The following is a 26,224-nucleotide window of genomic DNA, read 5'->3' on the forward strand; positions in this document are numbered from 1 at the left end:
TTTGAGTCAGTGTCCTTCCACACAAAGGCCATAAAGTACGGTTGCCTCCACAAAAGTGATTTGAATGCTGCTGTTATCTGTGTAACAGCAGCATCTGTTTGTACACCATGAGCTTTCCTCAATGCTTTCTATTTGCCTCTTTGATGACTGTGTAATATTAAACAGAATTTAGCACAACAGCCCTTCAATTTTCCCTGGAAGGAGATGCTTCAGGCGAAAGTGTATTATTCCCCATCTGTACTTACTGTATCTACTGCTTAGAGTACCTCACCTCCATTCATGATCACAGAATGCTGCAGTAGCAACTTAATTAATGACACAGGTGAAATAAAGAAAAGCATTGAGAGAAGATTTAATGCATTTCAGTAGTTGGAAACAAGGAAAACTATCACTGTGGGACTGCTCGTCCTTCCACAGGGACCTCAGTGACACAAAATATGATCTAGTATGTATGTATTTGAACATTTTCTTTGTTTCTTGCCTTTTTATGGGTTTGATTTTATACTCTCATCTGATGAAAATATATTTCAGGATTTTCATATAAAATGGATCTATGGAAGTTTTGTTTTTAAAGGACCTTTTCAGAGTAGTTAACTGTAAAAAAAAATCTGCTAAAATTACCTCCCCTTTGTATAAGAATTTTTGCTATTTTATGCATATCTCCACTGCACAACTCTTTTATGGTTCATAAATATGACCAAACTTATTAAGAATTCTATAAAATACCTGAAACCTTTTTTACAGTTTTTACTTAGATCAAATAGTTCAAGTAATGTTCAGTCTCTGTGTTGAAGTAAAAAGGGTTGTGAATCCTGTATGCATTAAGAGCAGTTGTTGGTTTCACTTCTCAGAAAGACACGATCAACTTTTCTCAGATGAAAACATCCCTGTCTTGCAGGCATTTATTGGTGAAAGAGACTTTCACCTGAAGCACAATTGAAATAACCAGGAGAAGGGATATATACTATTAACAGAAATTTTAATATTTAATATGGAACACTGAACCATCAGACAATTAATTCCATAAATAAGAATAGGGCCTCTTGGGCAGTATTATGAGCTAAGGCTAAACTTTACATTTTTAAGAGAGTTGGCCAAAGTGGTCTCCTAAGCATTTTCTTAAGTAACAATAATCTTAAAGAAGTGGCCAGAATTGAAATGTATTTTTGCCAGGAATTCAACATTAATGTCACTTGTCTTTTATCTCCAAAGGTCATTGATATCTCTTATGAGAGAAAATGTATTATTTTCCCAGAGAATATTCATAAGCTACACAGTAAAGTTCTATCTTGGCAACGTAGCTTAACTCATCGTCCAAAATTTTAACACTCTCAAAACTCAGATGTTCTGCCTCCTTATGTTAAAACTAAATGATACTTCCTGCCACAGACTCAGTCACAGTGTCATTTTTTTTTTCACAGAGCTCAACAGCAGAACTTCTGCTAAACTATCAAGGACTAAACTGTGCTCAAGGGGCACAGTGCAAACAGCACTAACTCCTATAGCTGCGCAGAGTGTCTCAGAATTGGTCTCCTTATCCTCGCTGTCTGGAACCCACAGATTTGCTGTCCCTGGATTTACATGTCCTCCAGAACCCCTCTAGTCAGGGCACTGAAGCCCTAACTGGATCTCTTGCAGAGCAGATGCACTGAGCTCCTGGCAAAGCCCAGAAGGCAGAGCCTGGCTGGGGGATGCAGCAGGGGAGCACACAGCCAAGAAGTGGGAGACCAGAGTTCTGGCTACTTGTCGCCGTGCATGGTGAAGAGGCGGAAGAATTGGGATGCAGGGTCTCTGCTGGCTGTGGTGAGGATGGGACCTGGACTCAGAGCCATCTCCTAGCAACCAGACTCCGAGCAAAACTGTGGTGGGAGTGGTGGGAGTCATCGCTGAAGCTGTGCCACTGCACAGGAAGGAATGCACAATTCACAGGGCTGCAGAGATTGCACACGAAAAGGGAGCATGACTCAGGTCCCTCTCAGAAACACTGCCCTTCCAGCTACTCCCTAACACAAAATCCACAGGCGGCTTTGAGGTCAGAAATCCAAGGTTGGAACTGTGCTACTGAAGGGGGATCTTTGTACAGAACTAATCTCAGCCCTACTTGGCACTGTGACGTGCCAAGGGATGGGGCTTGAGGTGGAGTCTGGGCACTCCAGTGGGGAAGGAATTCTCAAGCAGGCTAAAGGAGTTGAGGATGATGTTGCAACCAGGACTCCTGGTTCTGAATATGAACTCTAATCTCTTGGCCACTACGCAAAAAGAGCTTCCTCTAAATATAATAAACATATCTCTTTAAAGAGCACACTGATCACCTGTCCCTAAAGGATGAATAAGTTGCTATACATTTCAGACATTAAATCTGTTCCTCAATTAAGTGTTTACCTCAGTCTTCATGACTACATGCAAAAAAAGGGCAGGATTTTTGTCAAGTTTTTTCTTAGCAGACTCAGGCATCAGCCCTACTGGCAGGATTATGAACCATGAGCCTGGTTCCAGGGGGTTAGGTGCTGCCTCTCATACATTCCCCAGGGATTTAAGCACTTTTTTGGAAATGTTTTGTAGTTCAAAGGGCAAAGTTGTGCCATTTTTCCTTCCAGCCATACCAAGGATAAAGAACAGTCTCTCTTTTTCTTAGGGATGGAGAATATGAATATCATATTTATTTTGTATACCTGAGATTCATTCTTAATAGATTCATTCTCTTCATTCTTTTCCCCTGAAATGCCTTTGATTTTAAGGTAATGTAGAAATTAAATATATTGTTGTTCCACTGAAAACAGATCTTTGAAATATTCTGCAGTTAGCTATTCAGCACCTCTTGTTTCTCGCTATATAATGTTTACACTGAAAAGACTTATTTATTTAAAATTTTATTTTAAAAATACTTTGATTTCAAGACAATCATTAGCAATTAACTAACCATTTAGAGACATGTGTGACCTAATTACCTGAAACATATACTGTTGCCATCATAACAATATACTAAATTTTTTAAGTATTAATTAACCATTTTTAAACTATTTATAATTTACCTTTAATTAGAAGTATGGCCAAGGTGCGGATAAAACATCTGTTCATCTAGAATTTGACTCACACTATCTTAATTTAGTATATGCAAAGGAAATAAATCATCCCTCTACAATATTTCTCTTCTGAATTTATTTTGGAGGAGATGCCATTTAAGTCTTGAGCACATTACCTGCAAAGTGACTGAAATCAGAATATGGAAAAATACTTCATCGGTACAAAAGCATGCTGAAATAAAAACTTATCTGTTGGCTTGAAAAGAGGAAGTATGAGGTCCTTACTGTGATCCTCAACTTGATATATACCAGAGATATTTATACCTCAGTTTTATGTCAAGGTCTGTACTGGGAGAACACTTTTTTTCCCCACAAAAGAGGAGATAGAAAAAACATATCTGATTTTATTTTTAATCAGGGAAGCAATTTAGTAACCCTCTAAGGACAGGACATCCTAACAAAATTTTCCATGAGATGTTACATAACCTGCATATTGAAGAAACCCTTCTTTGCTCTGACTGATGCTCTGAGCAGCAAATGAATAGTTTACAAAAGAATCACTATCCACAGCAACATGATGTTGGTGCAGATTGTCAGGACTGTGGTACAAAGAGCAAGGCTCACTGGCACTTCCCAGCCTCTTGTTCCCCTGCCAGCAGAGGCACAGCACACACAACTCTTTTAAAACAGTCTTCGTAGAAGCATCTTTAGCAGTGTCACTGAACCCTTCTGTTCCCCATCTCCTTTATCACCTCCAAAATAACAAAAAACCCCCCAATAGTTTGTGAAAATAGAGAGCCCTGGCAAATCTGTGCTCTACTGAGTTTTGATCCCTTATATACACAAGTGTCAGAAATTCAGTGTACTCCAATTAAGAGAGAGCAGTACTATTGCTTTGGCTTCCCTGCTAGCAACAGGCATTGCTAACATGTAAATGTAAATCCTGACAGGGAATGTGTGTGCAGATCAACTCACATGGCCAGTGCCAGCTCACCACAGAGCTAACAAAACTTCTGCAAAAAGAGTATAAATAATAATGTTCCAAAAATGCAAAGCTGGTGGCACGCATAGAGCTATTGCTTTCAATAATGCAGTACTTCCCAGGCTGACAAACAACGGCTCTGAGAATAACAGCTTTTAACTGCCCCTATGTCAGTGTGATTTTTTTCCCATGAATTAGAAAAGATACAGAAAGGCAAACACATTTTCACTTCATATTTCTGGATACTGTCTTTTTTAATAAGTTAAACTGAAAAATGTGAATTGCTTGTTGTTCTTGTCAATAAACACTTCTTTTAGAATACCACTTTGAGGTTAAGAAAACTCAAATGCAGATAAGTCTTCAAACAAATAGGGAAGCCTATTTGCATATGGTCTTCCACTTTTTCACCATAGTAAAAAAAAAAGAAAAAATCATTCACTTGTAAAAACAAAGCAGGCTTTAAATTTTATTTTTTTTTAGGTCCCAGTAGCTTGTAATATGGCTTTAAAAGAAAGTAGATAATGTTTCATATATTTCTCTCATTTGAATCCCACTAATTTAATTCTACAATCAAGACTAAAATAAATAGAAACATATGATAAAACCACACAACACTTTTCAAAGCATACCAAATTAATCCTCACAATACTCTTGATAGATAGGACTTTTATCAGTGCTTTTCAGATGGTGAGATTTTGCAACAAAGTTCTTGAGTTCTGCAACCGTAACAACATAATGAGCTTCTCTTTGTGTAAATTAATTTTTAAAAACTCTGAAGTTTTTAACTGGGAACAACTCAGAAATTATATCACGAGACACCCTGCTATATCCGGAGAGGATTGTGGGGCTGGGAGCTTTCTGCCCATCCCAGTTTTTGCACAGAGAAGCAGTTGCCAGGGTAAGCAGCCATCACCATCTGCATGGAGCAAGGTGTTTAAAGGAGGATAAGCCACATGAAAGCTGGCTCCCACTGAAAGGCCCAGAATCTGGCCCCTTCTTACACACCAATCTGCTGCTGGCAGGACCACATTGTGTACACCTTGTGCTCTCTCTTTGCAAAATCCCTGAGACTTCACCCCATCCTCTTTTCTTCTCCAGTCTTTTCTTCTACTCATCATCTCAGTTTCAATCTTCTTGACTAGCAAATCCTAATCTCTCCTTTCCAAACAGGTCTCTTGATGCCAGATACCTGAGAAGCTTCAACAACTCAAGGCCTTTTGTTTCCTTGTTTGTATTTAATCACTGTTACAGCCACTGATGGTTCCATTTGAGATTTTCCCTCTATGATCAGACTCCTATCAGTATCCTAATCCCAAAAATCTTGTCCCACAGGGAGCAAGGCCAGGTTCCATAATTAGCCAGAGCAGCTCCTGGTTTCAACTCACATTATTTCTCATTAATTGTATCTGATCCTCTCTCACCACTAGTTCTTTAATCCACCTGGCCAGTTTGCATCACATTGCCAGCCTCAGCTTGCTCAACTTCTCATAATGCCCCTTTCCCTTTGTCCCTTGCTTTCACTGCTCCTGTCAACCCTCACCAGGCTCCAGCCCCAACACTTTTCCCCTCCTTTCTGCACTGAAATCAGAATTTAACAAATAAAACTGATTGTGTAAACATGTGTATCCAGTGTTACATCCTTGGTATAAATGACATCATGTTGTCAAGAGCAAGCACAGAGCCTTTTTTTTCTTTTTTTTAAGGAATGGCAAATATACTTAAGGATCAAACTACCCTTACAGGATAAATTTTTTCTCGTTCTTGAAAATGGTTGTAATTATCTCTGAAAGAGTTCAACAGATGGAAGATATAGAGAAGAGTAAATGTAATCCCTGTGGGCTGAAGGTCATGAAGTTATCATCAAACTGCACACCTAGTATTGTAATGGGAGATGTCAGGTAATCTTAAGTGATGATTCTACCAACTGCTTGGATGACACACATTGTTCTGACAGAATACTGGATCTTTTATTAGCTTTAATTACGTTAAAGTAACTCTCTAGTGTTTTAACCAGCTTTTAATTTTATAGCCAATATCCTGGAAGCCTGGACAGCTAAACATTACTTTGGCATATCACAGTAGGCTAAATTTTCCCTTAATTCTGCAGTAAGGTTGTTGACTCAGTGTGCTTAGCAGTAGTGGAAATGGTATTTCTGCAAATGATGGATGCGAGCTTTCATTTCAGTTTTGGTTGCCATTGCACATTCTTTCTCCCCTCTCCAGTTGCTAAGGTTTGTGTTGGGATTACTACTAAATAAACTACACTAAATAAAGCCTATTCAAGACTAGTGAGGCTTGAACAAAAAGAAAATATACCTACATAATTCATAGTTTCATAGACCTACATAATTAAAGTTTGAGATCCAAGTGAAGCTACACAATAGTCCTTTGCATTGGCTGACCTTCAGATCTAAAGTACTGAATAATTACAGTCCTTTAAAAGGACATATTTTAATATTGTAAGATGTGCTCTTACAGCTGTAAGCTCAGCATGGAGGCAATGTAAGGCAAGACCAGGAGAACTCCTGTGCCCAAAAGCTTATCTAACAAAAGATACTACTTTCCCCAGAAAGCCTTATTTCTCTTACAGTGGAATGAACAAAACCCAAGTTTTTAGTTAAGTCAGCAGAGTTTCAGTATTCACAGTAAGAAAAGCAAAGCACTTGCCACAGCCTCTGGATTTGCACATAGAAATGTTAACTTTTGTGACCTGTTAGCCATGTGGCATCATGTCTTCTTACCTCCGAAGTATTTTGAAAAAAGTTCTACAAAATTTCCAGTCCTTATGTTGAGGGATTATTAATAAAAAAATTAACATCTACATGAAATTTCAACTTGCTGTACCAGATCCATAGCTGAGACCTGAAAAATGAGTGCTAAAATCTTATATTCTCTTTAGGAAAACACTTAAAATATAAAACAGCAATATTTTATTTAAGGGGAAGAGTTCTTCTCTGATAACCTTTCAAGACTTATACATATATTTATATTTATATTTGTCCCATAATATCTCTCCATGGGTATTTCTCCACCTCCCAGGGTATTCACAGCATTCCTTAAAATGATGCATCTATTGACAGTCCCATAACCTGCTGTCCAAAACCATCAGTACAGATAGATATAACAAAATAATTGCATCTTTAGACAGATTCCTTCCCCTTTAAGTTTATTTGTCCTCCAAGACAGCATTGTAGGAAAAGGCACTAGATTTATGGATGAGGTCTACTTACAGCCAGCAGAAAGACCCCTGAGACTTTATCCAGAAGTACTCAATGCAAATTTGAGCAAGCTGGCTAAAATAAAACATGAAGTAAAGTTCAAATAATATCACAGAACTCATGCTAGATATTCCTTTGACTGGCAAGTGTTTTGATTATCCAGGAGTGGACTTAGCAGTAAAATCAAGTGGGACATAATTGCTGTTCTTGGGTTTGCACACTATTTCTCCTCTTGTAAGGAGCAGCTGGGGGATTTCTAACTTGTTTTCCATTCTCTGTTAACAGATCTAGACTATGTTTTTCTCTGCCACTCTCTCTGCATTATTTTCTTCACTTTTACTTACTTAAATAAAATATGCATAAAAAATGAGAAAGCCTATTCTTGTGTGACGTACTACTCAATTTGTAGCTCAGTTGGAGCTGGGTATTCCAGCCAAGCTGAACACTCATTATTTAGTTGTGAGTCTATCATCTCATTATATGGAGAGCACATCAGTCTCAGAGTAGAATTTTCTGGCCCGAAAACCTGAGATTACATGAAAAACTGCTCCTAGCTTGCAGAGGCAACCGTAATGAACATGTCACTGCCAGAAATCTAGGTACTAATGATGATTTTGCTTTGAAGTCCAATATAATTTTTTTTCATAGTTCTGATAAAAAGTATAAGTAGAATTTTTTAGATGGTGGTGAAATATTGATACAGTCTAATTGAGTTAAATTGAGTGTAATAGAGAGTCCAGTTAGGCATCTAAACTGCCTGAAATACCAACAGTGATGTGGAAACGTGAAGAGTGCCTATCAAAATGTTAAGTTAGCTGCCAGCACTTCAAGGATCTCCGAACTGTCCTCCTGACACAGGATATAGAGCCAAGAAAAGAAAGCCATGCTTCAGTTTCAGATTAGAATGGCATAGGTTCATTTTGCTTTCAGATTATTAACACTGAAATGAACTGTCACCATCACTGTTGTCACCAGACATCAAAAATGACATCAGCCAGTGCTCAACAAGAAATGAAAGCATGAGACTGACATGGAAAAAGAAGATCAAAATAAAATGTGCCATTGTGTAGAAGAGAGATAAATGAACCCCAGACTTCTGCATTTCTGATAGAATGACACATCATCTATAAACTGGAATGCGTATGTTAACCTTAAATAAAGGGTTGGTGTTTTCACATTGAAGCATTTCAGTCTCGTTTTTTCACCACTGCCACATCACCTGCAGTACAGAAAACATCCTTTGGGAAGAGGTGTTGTATGACTGTTGCAAGAAGCTGATGGAAAACCACTTTTGCTGGAGCAGTACTTAAGCAGACGCTCACTGTTCACTTTTCAGTTCATTATCCACTGTGGTAGCAGAAGTGCAACATGAGCTTTCAGAGGTCACCAGTGCTGCTGGTTGAGCATGGACACATGGATGAGCTACTTCTACAGTTTAGTTAACTGGGATGCTTGGTCCCTGGGGAAAGAGAAACTGTGTTCTACTAAAGGACTGTGTTTCTCTGCCCAAATGGAAAGGGACAACATTTATCTTTTCCTGTGGCTCTTAAGATAAACTTACTGTTCTTTAGTGAGGCTCTAGATAGAGTTGATTTTTAATGTGCTCTCCTTGGTGTGGCTTTTTTTCCCATTAGGAATAAAGGAATATTAAAAAGCTTAATAACTCAATGGAGCAATCCCATTTTAGGTGAGCTAACGGTAGAAAGTGTCCTTGCAAGTTAATTTTCTTTCTAGCTCCTGCTGTTCTTGTCTCAGGTTGCACCACCATAACTTTCATATCACCTTCATAAACTATTTCATAAGTTATACTGGTCATGCTTTTTATTTTTCTAGAGAATTTTAACATACGAAATAATTTAGATAGCTAGGTATTCCACCACTACTAATTGAAAGTTGTCTCAATATGCAAGACAGATGCACAGTGCAAGACTGCACAGTGCACCACAGTGTGTGCACAGCAGTGACTTCCTCATTGCAAATTTAAATCACATGTCCAGCAATGGCTGGCACCAGGTTACAAGCAGCTTCAGATATGTAAAAGGCAGGACTGGACATGGCTGAATATGGAAATTGTGCCAATACCTTTGAGTTTTGGCAAAATTCCTGTGGGTGATAGTGTATTTCACAAAATACACATGACATTTCCTATGGAGAAAGCAGTTCAAATCCAGACAAGAGGTGTCATGTGAAGAGCAGAAGAGTCTTCAGCCACCATTTTCTGCCTTGCAGAGGAGCAAAACAGGAGAAAGGGCAGGTGGTGCTCTTTTCCTCCCTGTTGTACCAGCAGAGGGAAGAGAATTGTTAGGGCCCAGGCCTCATACAGAATTCCTTCCTCTCAAGTTAGGCAGAAAACAAAGGCAGAGTTTTACTCTGCCCTAAAGACTAGCACAGCATGATCCTTGCCTTGGACCCTATAATAAGTTATTGATTGGGGCTTTGTTTTTTAGTAGTCAACCTTGAGAATCCCCAGCCCCTCTATTTACACCTCCCCACCCACTCCCAGCCACCATTTTCCATTAAAGGAAATGAGGTTTCCCTTGGAAGACTACACCCACTCCTTCAGCCTCTGACAGGAGAATATGAAAGGGTCTTTTCCTTCCCTCTGTCACTTCCACAGAGCTCTCAGTCTAAGGTCACTCCGGACACATGACCATGGGCACAGGTTTGCTAAACCTGCTCTTTCTTAAGAGACTTCATTTGGTATGTGCCTGATCCCAAAAGTGAAGCACTGCATAATGAACTCCAGGGCCTAGGATGCCCCTGCCAGAATTAGAGTAGCTAAATATCTGAAGAAAATAAAGGTAAAAATTCAGGGGAAATGAAGTAGAGGTTTTGTCATGTTTATTCTCATCTTGCTACATAAACCTTCTCAAAGCCAATTTCTTTGCAGAGGCCAGCACCTTGCAGAAGACCATAGCTACTGATCATTTTTGTTGCTTCTTTGTTGACAGGCAGTACTAATAGAGGAGTCTGAATATCTGGCTTTTCTTCCAAAAGAGAAACAACATAAACTGCAAGAAAACAATGTCCTCTTTTGCCATCCCAAGAGTGGTTTTGCCTGCAGGTAATGGTGCTGAATGAATCAATGTATTACTGAAACTGATGTGTGATGACAAAGGCATAGCAATACTTACTGCTGAACCAGAAATATGCAAAGCAAGAGAAATTCCTCCTTTGCAGTGTAATCCTCTCATTCAGAACAAGCCTTGCTATGCCTCAGGCAGCTCCACTTTTATGATAACAATCAAGCATTTTACTCAGTACTTTTCATGCCTATGTGTATGGTCCTAAAGAAATTATCTCAGTAAGGTACTACTGCAGGAGTTTCTTTCCCCCTTGCCAAAATGCTATTTTCCAGTGACTGTGATGGGCAACATTTTCAGCTGCAATAGATCAGCATTACTCCATTCAGTGCAGAAGGACTTTGGCACTAGAGCACTAACAGAGAAAATCTTTAAACTTATGAATCAAATGTTTAGGAAGCGCACAAGGAAAAGTGTGTGGGAGTACTGGAGCAATGCTTGTGCCAGCTTTGCAGATTTATTACTACAATATCATCATGGTCACCATAATTAAACCTCCCACTATAGGTCTCTTCATCTACTGCACTACAACTGGTATCACTCCCACCACTGCCAGCCTATTTTGTTGACACAAAACAGTTTTCCATGCTTCTGCCAGATCTGGGATATTGAGATGCAACCACCGAAAAAGGCTCTATGGAAAACTATGGGGTATGATTTGGATTTTGAGTGATTCTTCCTATTTCTCCTCTGCTCCAGACTTCCTTTTTATATTACATATTATGGAGCATGTGTCAGGGGGAAGAGGCCAAAGCACTTTATGTTAGACTCCAAATTAAATTCTTCTTCATTTAGGAACAGATGACAGCCTAGACACGAAGCATTTGAGGTCAATGCTGAATTAGCTTCCTCATTTTCAACTAATTAAAAATGTCTGTGTGTTCCACTTTGAAAAGGAAGAAAAGCAAGCCCACTGGAGATCCCATAATTTTGTTTCCACAGGTAAATTATAGTCAAAGCTACAGATCTTCTAAAAAAACCCAAAAAAACACAAACCAACAAGCCCCAGTTTTCTTGTCTGTTAGAGAGCGAGCAATTGCTTTTTTGTATTCACTTAATGATTGGTTCTTCTTTTCAAAGGTAGGTTCAGATATTTTAAAGATATTTTACCTTGTGTTTGATACATTTGAATGCTAATTATTTTATTTCAAATCTGCATTAAAACCTGAACAGCATGTTTGTGGAAAACATTTTTTTCCTATTAATTCAATGCAGGGTGTCTGTTAATGAACACTGTCTCAGGTAAAACTTAACTTTTACAGTTAAAAAAAAATTGAAATATATGGTATTAAAAAAAATAACAAACAAGCCTGACCTCCACGCACTGTCTTCAGCTATTTAGTAGAAAGAGAATACTTTGCTACTGAAGGACTTGCTCTAATTTTTTTATAGAACTTTATAATCCTTTAACTTCAGTACTATGAGGTTTCTGTATTTTAAAAGATTAAGTAAATAAGAAGTGGTGTTTGAGGCATGGCCTTTTGACTCCATAATCATCAAACCAAAGTAGCATATGCCATTGGAATAAACAAAGACATGAACTTTGACTAGCCTTTGGAGGATGCACTTTCTGATTTGCTTTATTAATGGAGACAGTAAAACTGAAGCTTAATATGAAATACCATGAGTAATAAGCATGAAATATGTGTACTGCAGTGAAAATCTGTTCCCCAAATATTCTCATTTCAGGGGAGAATTCTTTTGGCACAATGCCTGGGCTGCTGGCCACAGCCTGCTTGGCTGCCTTGTCCTGTGCCTAGCCTCTTTAGCAGCTGGTGCTGCTCTCAGGCACTGCATTAAGCTCCTGCTCCCACAGCTTATTATAGGTTTAATTTTTTTCTTAGAAAAATATGTTTCTAAATTTAGTTTAGGACATCAAGCCAGTTGTTGAATCACAAGCATGTTCCTGCTACCAAACATAAGCAGTCTGTACATTCACTTGTATGTGTATTTTCTGTGGGCAGAACTGCTTTTTCCAATTGAGGAATACTTCTGAATCCATTGTGCAAAAGATGTTTGGAATTAGGAGTAATTTTTGTCTCTGTAAAATCTTCTAAATCTTACTAATTCACTAACCAAAACCAGAATTTGCCTCTCTTGAAAAATGAGGTTTTGCTCATGCACACTGGCTTTGTCTTTATGTCATTAAACTGGCCCAAACTCTGTGTGATAATGGGGATTTACTCACCAGAAACATTATTCCCTCCTGTGCTGTGGGCAGGAGGGTGTGTGCAATGAAGTCATTAGCTAAACACAGGAAAAGAAATACATACTTGTATCTATGATAGAAACATCTGACAAGCAAATGCTTCACATTTAATATCTTCTTGCCATATGAAAGGAAAGGATAAGTGAAAAGGTTCTCTATTCCTGGCTTTTAAGGCTGGGGCAGGAAGAACAGAAGTCTTGACTCTAAACCCTCCATCTTCAGACCTGAATAAAGAACTCTTATATTTACATGTCCACTGGCCTTTTCTTTTCTGACTCCTTGACATAAAATGGATGTTAAAGACATCTGGAAGAAAGCTGTTCCCGATCATATCCATTTTCATTCTACCTATGGTAGGAAGGGGGATAAGATTGCTCAAAAGTTCCTGTCCAAGAAACAGCACAGTATTCCATTTTTGAGCCTTCAACTTTATCAACCTTCAGAACAGAAAACTTACATTGACATCAATTTTACTTCACATTCAATATGTTATTACAGCTCAGGGTGTCTTAAAGTATACTCTGAAATCAGCACCTTGAAATTCAACTACACATGCTCAGCACAAAGAGCCTGGAAAAATACAGCATTTTCTAATTTAATGATCTCTGTGTTGAGGTGAAAAATTAGCTGTTCACCTTAGGGCCTCACTGAAAATCCAAGGCATGAAATTATTTGCAATTGCATGACTTGCACATTATTCCTTTCCATCACATGTAGCAAATTTAATGTGGGTTGGTCTGGAGTCTGGCGGGAGGGGGGCTGCCCTGTGATACTTGGCATCCTCTCCAGCTGCATCTGCTAATGACAGAGCCCTATCCAGCACTGCTGAAACCAGGAATTTTGCCACTGACTTGAAAGACAGCAGGATTTAAAATTACAATGCATACCACTTATTTTCTTCCCCTTGACAATATGGCCAGTGCATTCTGGGTAGGAAGCTAAGCTTCCCCATACTTGTACATAATTTGATCTCCTGACAATAATCCACATGCAGCTAAACGGTGCCTGCATAACATTTTTTGCCTCAGTGGTTAAGGCATATCATTTGGAACCACAAAAAGAAACCAAAGACCAACCTAGAAGTAAAATAATCACCAGTGGGAAAATGATGGAAGTGAACAAGGCCTGAAATGCAAACTTGAGTGCAGGTATCCAAGGACATTACAGTCATCTTAGTGATCATTTTGAATGCAGGTAAAAAAGGATAAAGTACTGAAGTACTGAAGTACTGAAGTCATTCTCATCCCTATTAAGTACCAAATCACAAAGAGATGTCTGTTCACAAAAAGATATTACTAATAAAGCTTCTGTAGTGTAAGAGGCATTGAGCTCTTTGCAAGTTAAGTGACATTTGCCTCTTGTGGATTTTGGGATTCCGATTTCTATTTGTTTGCTTTATGTTAAGTGAACCATCTGCTTCCTTTTGCTCTTTTCTAAGACTCCAGAAGCCTCCCATTCTGAAGCAAAAATCACTTTGAGCTGGAATTTTTCAGGTCTTATGTAAATGCTCGGCAGAGGTATGATATAGCCCTATCCCTCTGCACAGCTGCCACTCGGATGAAGTGCCTTTTTCCTTCCATCCTTTAGAGAAAATTAGGCTCTGTGAAACCCAAAAGGAAGGGAACTCCTGATGCTTTCTCCTCCACCTTTTACAAGGATGTGCAGTTGACGTGCTCTTCCTGCATGCTGAATAGCTGTGACAAGGACTCCATCACCCTGACACAAAACCGCTTCTTTGTGCTCCCTCTGCATTTGCAGCTTTCTGCCACAGCAGCACTGCCTCAGCAGGGCATCCTCCACCATCAGCTGGGAGATATTTTTGCAAAACTCCCTTTTCTGTAACCAATGTTGTCCAAATCTGCCCTTTATTATATAAAATATATTGCGGTATATTGCCACCACACAATATAAATAACAGAATCTAGAGAACAATTTAAAACCGTAAAATTTTTTCCTTCCTCCTGGGAGCTGTATTGATCAGGAAAGAGAACAACACACAATCAAGGACACAAATGTATATCTTTCTTCCTTCTTTCCTGCTCTCTGAAGGGTAATACATGAGAAAACTCCTCAGTGTCAAGATTTTGAAGCTGGGCTTTAATTGCAAAATTCTCTCTGTCCTCCAAATATGAAGGTTTAAAAGTCTCTTACCCATCACTGCTGAAAGCCAGACACAGTGATCTTGCACTAGAGGTCCATGCCCTCACTGCAATTTAGATTTTTAATTTGTTTCTACCAGAGCAGTTTCACAATTACTTATAATTTGTCCACCAGTAATTTCCTTCCTTCTTAATCAAAACACAAACTGCTCCTGGTCTGCAGTAGCCAGATATCATTTTTGTTAATAAAATGGTGCTTGAAGAGTCTTTCTTTATGTCAGCCCCGCTATTACATGCACCAAAACAGCACCAGAAATTGCATGGAGGCAGATCAGTAACATCTTCTCACAAACCTAATTTTTTTTTAAAAAATCAGGAATTCAATATAAATAGAAGGACACACCATAGCAGTGATTTCCACTTTTATTAATATTCACATGCATTGCATGAACACAGAGCCTGCATCCAGTTCTGCAACCAGCACTTGTACCAATCTGCTGTATTCAGGTTGCTGCTATGACAACTATCTGGAGTCAAATGTTAGGTCAGCTCCCAGCACATGTGTCTAGGCCATAATTAATTTGTCAGAAACCTAATAGCCACCTATACCTACTCCTCTAACAGATAAAAGCAATATTGTTAAAATTACTAAATGTATCCTTAATAGCCTATTCACTGAAAACTTTGGATATTCCTTGCTTTTATCCCCCAAAACACAAACAGCTGAGAAGGATGTGTTTGAAGTGCCTATTTGCAAACTTACCACAAAATTACAGAATAGGCTGAGTTGCAAGGAACCCATCAGGATCATCGAGTTCAACTCCTGGCCTTGCACATTCTCTAAGAGTCCAAGAGTCTCACCACATACCTGAGAGCATTGTCCAAACACTTCTTGAACTCTGTCAGGCTTGGTGCTGAGACCATTTCCCTGGGGAGCCTGTTCCAGTACCCAAACACCCTCTGGGTGAAGAACTATTTTCTAATTTCCAACCTAAACACCCCCTGACACAACTTCAGGCCGTTCCCTCTGGTTCTGCCACTGATCACCACAGAGAAGAAATCAGTGCCTGCCCCTCCTCTTGTTCTTGTAGGGAAGTTGTAAGTGCAGTGAGGTCTCCCTTCAGTCTCCTCTTCCAGGCTGAACAGACCAAGTAACCTCAGCTGCTCCTCATACAGTTTGGGATCATTAAATTATCTCTTCCTCCACCGTAATGATTACTGATATTTAATTTGTCTGGTTACAAGTCACAGCATAGAAAAAAATACAGCTGTCATCTCAATGAGAGGGATTTTTTTTAAATGCATTCAGTGTTTATCACAAAGAACTGTTTCATAGCATCATAGTCCATAATACTCTGTGAACATAGACTTGCCCTTGTCAACTTGAAAAGCTCAAATAAACAAAGACTTTTTTTTTTTTAACTGAGGCCAACACATCAAGTGAGTTGTATTGTGAGGAAAACAGCTTTAACAGGTTATAGAGTTGTCTGACTACTGCTGTTTTCATGTAGTCTCTGGAATGAAAGGAAAGTGTACCTTTAAAACTCATATTTTTTTAAAAATGGAACTAGAATAATTTTTTCTTATCATGTATATTCTATACAATATTAGCAGACAAGCATTCTGCAAAGGCACTACTAATTTAAAGAGTGCCAGCTTTGACTGAGAAATGCCTTTTTTAGGATGGGAAATATGTAAAATAACAATAACTTTCATTTTCCTCTGAGCTTAAGTTTTTCTTAGGCTCAACTTGTCATTTGCTATGTATCTGCAACAGAATCACACATCACATGTCCAATTACTTGGGGCATGAGGATGAAAGAAGGGTATGTAGCTCCCTCCTTTGGCTGATCAAAAAACTGTGCATGCTATTGCAGCTTTTCCATGACATTAGTCACTGAAGTGGAGTCAAATGGCTAAAAGGACATGGATTGGATCCAGGAGAGATCAAGGCCACTGGCTTTGCAGTCACATGTGATGAGTATTCTATCTGCAAACAAAACAATGTATTCTCAAAGGTCCAGATTCCTAACTGGTACAAATCAACATGTTGTGAATGAAGCAACATCAGTTTTCAAAATGATCTGGCTAACTATACATGACGTGTCCATAAAAAGGTTCATATACTTCTACAGTCATATTACGCTATGATTCAGTTCTTTTCCTGCTTTCCCATATTTATCCTCCCTCCTCATTCCAAGTGCTGACATTTTGTCTTGATTGCCAAAAACTGCTTATTTCAATTAGAGAAAAATGCTCATTCATAAATTTTGCAACATGACAGCATGCAAAAAGTATAACTTCTAAACAAAAAAACAACAAAATGCAGCTGTTACAAAAAAACACTTGTGTCCAAATGAAGGAGAAGGAATTTTTTCTTACTATTTTTTCCACAGATAGATTCCACCAGTTCATCTTCTTTAGGAAAAATAAAGAGGCACACCCTCTTGCATACTGTATATAAATTACTATTTACTCTTATATCTTCCCCTGAAGACTTTTCATTGTTTTATGGTTTTTGTTTTTTGGGTTTTTTTAATTTTAGACAGAACAATAGCAACACTAATCCACCTCCACTTTCTCCAGAGTCCCACAGCCCAGTCCTGCTCCACACCATTTCATGCTGAGGTTTTACAAAAGCACAGCACTGTTTGGAAGAAGCAGACACTGACACTGGTTGAGCTTTTAGAACAAAACTTCCATTTTTGTGATCAACAACAGATTGAACCACATGACCAAGGTCTCTGGAGTGCATAAAGCAGGCATCCTGCCCCTCTGCTCACTGCCCAGGACATAATGACAGGATGGCTTTTCCCAGATTTTTATTTTTATTGAATCATTCTTCTTTTGCCCAACCAAGATGCAATTTGGTTTGTAAAGTGAAGGGCATGGCAAAAGCAGAATGATTATATAGTTCACCATATGCAATGAATACAAATGAAAAGGGCTGTATTTGGCTCTACTTATTTAGTTGCATGACTCCCTTGTTCATTGCAGTTCAGAACCTCCACATAATGCAACTGCTTCAGACCAAATATTGCTAGGGATGTAATAAGGATCTTGAAGGATTATCCCAGGAAAATATCCAAAGTAGCAAAGAAAATCTTAAGGATTCAGATAATGCCTCTTCTCTCTCTAACTGAAGCAAATCATGTGAGATTGATTCAATTATTGTTTCTGCATTTTTCATCAACTGTGATCAAAAATGTCTTTAAAATTCAACAGAGTTCCTCTTTTTCAGTATCCAGACTTAACAGAGGTGATTTGTAGAGAGACACAAAAGCTCTTCTTTGTCTCTGTACCATCTTCCTGATCTGGACTGTGAAAGGTCAACCAAATTCAGCCCAGTGTCACAAGCATTTCACTGTTCAGCAGTACTACCAGTAAACCTAGACAATTTCAACATATAAATCTATAAGAATTGTACAACAGAATAAATTCTTTTTGGTACTGGGAAGAATTTAAAAGTGGAAGTGACAGGACTCTTCAGTTGGGTAATAGGTATCAAATATATAACTTCTCAACACTAAAGCTGCTGGCCAACCAAACAGTGCTTGATCTCAAGATAATGAAAATGCACTGGAGCTTAAGAGAGCACTTGAGTAACATCTAACATGGCCTGACAGCCAAAGCATTACAGTCTGAGCTACCACAGCCTAGTAAATACATTGATGTTTTTTAAAGAGAAGTCTCACAAACTGTCAATGCTTTCATTGTTGCAGTTGGGAAATTATTGTTGCAGTATTGGGAAATTACTAGTTTCCTGAAAGACAAGAATGCATTTATTTTCCCATTAAGAAATAAATTCCTGGCATGAAAAAAAAACAATGTTGAAAATAAGTCAGTGATGCCAGATTTCAGATGCCAGTGAAACTAGATTTCATTTTTTGAGATTAGATTTTTGCTGGCAAAATTTTCAGCCTTGAGTTAGGAAATACAAAGTACATATAGGTGTAAATTAGGACACCAGTTGAAGGATGGTTTCTTCCTTATCCAGACTTAGCTTTAACACTCTTAACACTGTCCCCAGATCAGGGTTATATAAACCACTGCAGCTATTAGAAACACTTCTGGAAAGTAATCCATAAGACAAAGTACTTGTGTGTGTAGAGACACATACACACAAGGAGAGATTTCTTCTGAAGAGAAAACAAATGAGTGCATTGGACTGTAGGTATACAAAGCCAGTCCTTCACATTTAATACTTGTGAAAGAAACAAAAAATACTCATGAGCATGGCCTACACTATCTGTTAAAAAGAAATGAGGTCTTAAAATGTCCCTAGATTTGACTTTTAAGCTGCTTCTTTCTGCTGAGCAATAATTTATATGGTTTTTCATCAAATCGCTACTAAAATTAACACTGTAGGAAAAAAAAACCATTTAATTTGAAAATTCCTGTAATTTTAACAAATAGAGACTTCCATAAAGGACATACAAGGAAGATACTCAGAACTTCCTGATCAAGACCTGTGTTGTGTCAGGGAGAGAAGGAAAACTGAAGAAAAGGAAAGGGTATAAACAAAACAAGAAAAGGAGTTCAGGAGTCTGCAAAGTTTTACTTAGCTTCAGGAATGGGAATAACACTCAACTGTGTTCTTAATTAATTCATGGTTTTTGTGTAATATTCTGAAAAAGATGGTGGTGGGGTTACAAATTTCAGAATTACAGAACCACAGAATCAATTAGGTTAGAAGAGCCCTCTCTCGGATATCATAGAGTCCAACCTACCCCAAGAACATCACCACATTAATTAGACCATGGCACTGAGTGCCACGTCTCACTTTGAGGCAGATCACCCGTCTGGAACACAAAAGGCAGAATTTCACTGTACTGTATGCAAGAATAAAGTAGCCTTAATGCAATGCTTCCATTCAGCTCTGAGGGGAAGTGCTGAATAAGTGCTCTTGCCAGATCCTCTTGACAATCTACTTTCCAGGACTGTCTAATGCTTGTCTTCAATTTGAAAATCTCTTTATATCATTTATGAAGTGGTACTTTTCATCATCAAAATCTTATTTATCTTATTTCCCCTTTCTCCCTCCCAGATTTTCACTGGCATTCTCAAAGCCTGTCTGAAAACAAGGCGCCATTTTGTTTGTTGTAAGAGCTATGGAATGACAAAGCAACATGATGAACTGAACTTTCCCAATCTTTCTCTGTTTAAGAAAAAAATCTAATGAAAATATAATATTTTTGATATATGTAAGTGAAGGAAATTTAATAGTAAGTTAAGAGGAACAAAAATAAGAAGACAAGCTAAATAGAACCCTTTTACCTATTAGTCACACTCTCTGCATGTGAGGATACAGATACAGTTCTCATCTCAGCAGATGAACTAAGCACACTATTGTCCATTAAAGGCCACACTCAGAAATACTCTGGAATGCTGTGCTCTCAGTCTACTTCATTAATTTTCCATTCTCTGAATAAATAATTAAATTTCAATGGAACTGGGGCTAAACCCAAGGTTTTCTACTTCTCTAATGACTTATCTATTACATCCTGAAGGGTAAAGTTCTCACTAAATTTTATGAAGCTATCTAACACACACTGCCATATTTTTTTCCAGCATGTTCAGCATATCTGCTCAGCATATCTGTCCTGAATTCACAAGTAGTTTTGCAAGCACCAAAGTTACACCAGCTCAGATAATTTACTGCTTGCTGAATCAAATGGCTGGTGCTATTTGCAATTCCACTGTGTTCCCAGAACTCACTGGCAAAAAGGGGGAAGAGCTGAAGGAAGCAGAACCCAACACCCACTGTTCATAGGCAGCTTTGCTACTTTAACATCACAGTTGCAATTAAGGTGATCAGTTGGGAGATATTCTGACTACAGATTTTTAATTTTATAATGAAAAGATATGTATGCCTCTCCCCCCAAAGAGGTTATCAAGTCCTTCTGTGATAGTAATACTACAAATAAAAGTAAAAGAATCATATTAATATGTTTTTTTAGTTCTGACTATTATTTACTCATTTTTGTTTCAACAGGTCTCTGGCTCCCAGAAGAGTATTATGGGATTCTCACTCAAATCACTTGAAAACTCTGCCTCACCCTGGCTGGACCAAGGAATTTAGCCATTAGTTTTGTGCGATGAAAGTAACTGGTGTTTGTGCAAGTCATTTCTATTTTCCCTTGGGCTAACAGCACATTGACTTGTAGATTTTCTTTTTATTATTACTGAAAAATCAGAGAGAAAATGAGAGAATATAAAACCTGCACAATCTGAATGAGCACTGTTTCTAAACTAAATTATATTTAATATTTCAGTGCTTTGACATCTCATGTGATTTATAAATCTTAAGACAAATGCAGCACAATTATGAAAATACTAGCAAAAATATCACAGCAGAAAGAAATAGCAAGATCCACTCTCAGATCCTAAACTATCAATTTTGTAAGTACAGCAGTAGTAACCCTTTATACAGTTAGGGCATGACCTGAAAGAACTCAATGGACTATGCATAAAAGGAAAATGTTCTTTTAAAAAATGTTTTATCCCACAAAATAAAAATTCATTTGCCATGACAGAAGCACATTTTGGAACACATGAGATATCACTAAGATTTTTACTTTGTTCCAATCATGAAGAGAAATGAAGCACAATTGTATTTCTAATAAGAATGTTAGACATTCAGTGTGTCTCTGGAGTGAGTAAATAATCAAAGCCTGGAATGAGCTACTAGTTGGATTTTAAAAAACTAAAAGAAAACATGCCATTTCCAGAAAATAAAAGAGAATAAAATTGTACCATGCACTACAAAGGTGAATAATCACACAAGAAAAAAACATATCAGCTTAAAAAACTTACTAATAAGTTAATTGACAGCATTTTGTTATACACGTAGTAACTTCTCTGTTTCAGACAAATAGGTATTTTCAGTCAGTAACAATATTTCACCTTATATTTAAAATACATGCACTTTTTAAAAGAGAATATGTGCACAAATAAATACACTGATTCATGGGCACATGCACCATTTCTGTTATTTATGTACATTATATCCACTCTATGTTCTGTTCTTTTTAATTCTAGTATAGGGATTACACATTATGCTCTGGAAATCTACACCCACCAAAAAGTAAATATATAGCTTTATCCAGCTGGACATTACAAATATATTAGACACCCTGACACGGCTTATGTAAATATAGACAAAGACATGCTTGTGTATTCATTTAAAAAAAACCTACAGCTTTTGTATTTTAATTAACCTTGCTAGCAAGAAGCATATAAGGCACAGCACCACCCTTCTGCATGGCACCCTATGTAAATGAGTCCAGTGCATTTATAAATATGGATGTGGCAGACCCCCAAAGAACACAGTACCTGCTGTCTATCCAACCGCATCCTTTTTGCAGCATTTCTGCTTTCACTCTCACAGGCGGAAGCCAGGATACTCTCTGCAACTGCTGAAGTAAGGTGTGAGGGAATAGGTCGTGACTATGAAAGAGAAAAAGAAACACAGAAATTATTCCTAGCGTAATCCACAACATCCTTTTTCAAAGCACACCATACCATCACCTAGGCAGGAAAGTCCGCTCATTGAAATGCAGTTTATACCAACAAAACAGGGAAATGGAACTTGCAAAGATGAAAAATGAAACTAGTTAGATGTTTAAGCTGCAGCTGATCCACAGATCCACGAGAAGCCCTTTCCCCCCACAGCTCTATTGTCCACTGTGTTTAGTCTGGCTCATTAAGCTGTACTTTGAACAGACAGTGGCATATTCTCTGCGTTCCAGCAGCACCCTGGCCGTCTGATTCTTGTTAAGAAAACTGAAAGGCTTTTTATCCTGTGCAGCATGTGACAGAGATGAGTAGTGTTTTTTTATAGTCATAAAAAAAAAAGAAGAAAAACCCAAAAAACAAAACCAAACAAAACAAAAAAATCCAAGTGATAGGGTTGAAACATCACTCAAAACCTAACAGATTGTCAGAACATTTCAGAGCAGCCTCAATCTGTAGTATACGAATATTTGCATTCCTTGCTGCAACATGACTGATGTGATTAAAATGACTTAAAAAAAATCTGTTTTTCTTTCGAAAATGCCAGCTTTCTAACACTCCAAATATTTTGTTGTTCAGCTAGATATGGTTCATTTTTCCAATTCAAAACCTGTCATTACTAATTTCATAGCATTTACACATTTTAGGTTAAAGGTGCAGTGAATTCCCCCCCAAAAAGGGAATGAGAGAATCTTTTTAGCACCATTGTTAATTATGAACTCCAGTATGATCTTGCCTACCATTTCATTAGGAAGAATATTTACCTGGCTTTTTTTTTCCTGATTACATACAAAACAATCTTCCTGAAAGATGAAGCTCATAATAATCTTCTTCATTAATATACAAAGACATATCAGAATTACCAAGAAAATAAACAAAGTGGGGATAATAACAGAGATACTTATGCACATCTACAGAGACTGCAATTTACTGAGCCCAGTTCTGAACTTCCACAAATTTTCAAAGCTTCATTGAACTCAAATTTACATTTACTATGCAAATTTTTACCAACTGAGGCTATGGCCACGTGCAAGGGGGTTTGGGTGTGGTTTTTTGCTTAATTTTTTTTTTTGGGCTGGTTGGTTCGTTTTTGGTTTTGGGGAGGTTTTTTTGTTTGGTTTGGTTTGGTTTTTGAAGAGTTTTACTTTCTTGCTCCCAAAAACGTGGTTATGAACCTGCTATGAAATGTCAATTAATTTGGGAAGAAAATTTTGAAGTCATTCCCATTCAGTTCCTAGACAACTTTAAAACAGGTTAATTGTATAGGCTCAACTGATTTTATGGTTTTCATAACATTCCAGAAACTGAAGAGCCAGCCATTATCACTATTAGATTTTTACCTCTAAAAATTAAAGTCCATTTATTGACTTTGGATATGTTCTGCAGAATGCCAATTTTTAATGTGACACTCTACTATCTCTAAAGGATGTGACCACAGTCTGTCTGGGACTGGAAGATGAACTAGCTTTCAGAAATAGACAGGGATTTATGGGTCTTCCTCACTAGTGCAATAGCCTTATTTCTCCCCACTTACATGAGAACAAGCTCCCTGGCATCAGCATAGCAGCCCTGCAAGAAAGGCAACCAGAGGCTGCAATACTGCAATAAATTATACTTGGGTTGATTTGACAGAACAGAGTATTGAGCTTTCCAGTTTGAAAATAATTCAGTCTAAGAGATGAGGGACACTGAAGTAACCCCCAGTGTCATGACAGAGGTTAACATTACGTGCAGTATAAGCAGACACCCTACTCAGAGCTCCAGAGAACAAAGTCAGTCTTTGCAGAAGGGTTTCATTGAAAAAGCTTTATATTTAATAAACTGCCTTCCTGGGGTTGTGATGTTACTCTGAATTTGTTACTGCATCCCACTAGATCCCTCTCTGTATTTGCTGGCCAACTACCACTGTACATGCCACTGGTTTGTGTATGTTCAAGGTGCACTGACTCTGTTGGCTGCGTGGAAGTCTCACTGTGGTCCTGTAACAGTGATGTTCACACAATGATATTCTTGAAAAATGGTGAGCAAACACCTAGATAATTCCTCCAGCTCAGGTCTTTAGCTAAACCTGTAACTATACCTACACATCAATGGTTTTTTAGAAGGTGATATGTGAGCCAAAAAACCTAATGTTCTGACCAAGAAGTAAATTGAACACCAGTTCTCCCAGTTTATTTATTTTTGGGAAAGAATAAGTTTATTGAAGTGTTTTATAAAACTAAAAATAAAGTGTTATTATAAAAATCAACCTGTTACCTTTGAAAACAAGTGTAGTTGTCATGTGCTCACTATTGAAATACTGAACTCAAGTTAGCACCTGCAAAAAAAGAGGAAATCTCTGGGTACTGGGGTATCTTCCTCTTGAAATACGTGTTAACCCATAATTTCTCTCAATCATCACTGCAGCTGGCTGTTGATATGTTCATGTCAAGAACTACCTAGAGTGAACCTTAGGGAAAATGTGATGAATACATGGCCCAGTCACCTGGGGAGTAAAGTACTGTAACAAAGCACAGGAGAAAAATCATCTGCTCAGGGTTCAGGTTCCATCAACAATTCTCTAGTATGGCATTGACTGAAAGATGAACAGAGTCCTCTGTCACCAGGAGCAGAGCTGTTAAAAAGGAGATTTTAATGCTTCACAAAATTCCATATCTGTAAAGTCTCAAAAAGATCAATTTTGAAAAGCCTCGCCTGAGAGGAGAAATTACTTTGAAATAACCACTTCAAAAAAATTGTTTTTAAATAAACTGAATTAATATCTCCATTTTCTATGCTCAGAAGCCCCTTTGTGGCTTAACTCAGCTTCCTTTTCCTCTCTACTTCTGATTATTCATGATCTCTCTCATAACTACAGCTGTAAAACCAAATCTGTAAGAAGCGCAAACATCCCTGTTGCATTCTGAACATCTTTCAATTTCCAGGCTGATGGTGAGATTCAAAGGCTTTGGAAAACATGGAAAAAGTGGTATCATTCAGTTTTGCAGAAGGAAGCCTGCAGATCTCAGCCAAAAGGACATTTTGCAGGTTCCCAGCCTGCCCTCTGCAGAGCTGCGAGCTGAGTGCTGGTTCCTACATGTTTGGAACTACAGCAGGAAATGTGGGAGCCAAGGAGAACTTTTTCCAAGGGCTCCCAGGCTGCCCCCACAATCCCTGGATCCACAATCTGCCCACTGAACTAGCAGAAAACCAGGTTTCATTTTATGTCAAAATAGAAAACCCTTGACAAACTAACATTTTGTAAAGTGGAAAAAAAAAAAGGCTTTGCCAAAAAATTCTCAACCAGCTTTATCTGGTTTGGAATGTGCTTAGTGTTGTTTGAGGCATAACCTTTACAGCCCCGGTCTGGTATTTCTCTCACTTCACAGTGATGTAAAGCAGGAAATAACTATACTGGAACTAGCCATGTGTAAAACTAAAGAAAAGAAGAAATCCTGTAAATTAATCTACCAGAAGTAGCAAATCACAAGGCAGGATAACATTTCTGACATTTTGAACCAAGGACAGATAGAAAAGATGTGAAAATTTTATATTAATTCTCAGGTGAAGAGATGTATAAAACTTAGAAGGAATCTGGTGAACAGTGTAATACAGAACTTCAGAGAAGACTGTCTGTCCATCACACAAATATAGTACACAGAACTGCTTTGTATTTACTTGGAAGCATGATACTTCTTGTGACTACACTGAAGGAGGAGTCACATTTTGAACACACATCCAGTTTTGGTTTTTTACATCTCCTCAGCTGACACACAACTAACATCCAGCCTCTAACACAATGTAGGTGAAGAGCATTCTGATAAATGTTGTCAGGAAAACCTGCTAGATTGCATGTGCACACAGATGCCTTTGTTTATAACAATTTCTGAAGTGACTGACATTTAGGAAGTTATTGGAATTCCCTCAGTAACCCATGGGAGATGACCAACCACCTTCAGTCCTCCAATATTTGAAACAATTTTGAGACCACCACAGAGCCTGTAGATGACAACAATGACAACAAAGCAGCATGCACACTTAACCACCTTATTGGCTATGAACTTTTACATGCATTTGTGGGAAATAATTTTTTGTTCAAATGGGTTTGAACTTTTT

The 26,224-nt window shown here is 38.1% G+C and overlaps 1 protein-coding gene and 1 long non-coding RNA gene across 10 annotated transcripts in view; one reads left to right on the forward strand and one right to left on the reverse strand.

Annotated features, from left to right (window-relative positions):
- The window catches only part of LOC135278668 (uncharacterized), a 36,329-nt gene extending 28,441 nt beyond the window's left edge, over window positions 1–7,888 (forward strand). For both annotated transcript variants that reach the window (XR_010346126.1, XR_010346124.1), the window contains one exon: window positions 1,422–7,888. This is a non-coding gene — a long non-coding RNA (uncharacterized LOC135278668). The remainder of the gene's footprint in view (window positions 1–1,421) is intronic.
- Window positions 1–26,224, reverse strand: part of NOL4 (nucleolar protein 4) — a 189,405-nt gene that overhangs the window by 12,875 nt on the left and 150,306 nt on the right. For all 8 annotated transcript variants that reach the window (XM_064385243.1, XM_064385248.1, XM_064385237.1 and 5 more), the window contains one exon: window positions 21,950–22,063. In XM_064385243.1, coding sequence (XP_064241313.1) covers window positions 21,950–22,063 — 114 coding nt within the window. The remainder of the gene's footprint in view (window positions 1–21,949; window positions 22,064–26,224) is intronic.

The sequence above is a fragment of the Passer domesticus genome, chromosome 1 (genome assembly GCF_036417665.1).
Source record: "Passer domesticus isolate bPasDom1 chromosome 1, bPasDom1.hap1, whole genome shotgun sequence".
In the NCBI taxonomy this organism is placed as follows: domain Eukaryota; kingdom Metazoa; phylum Chordata; class Aves; order Passeriformes; family Passeridae; genus Passer; species Passer domesticus.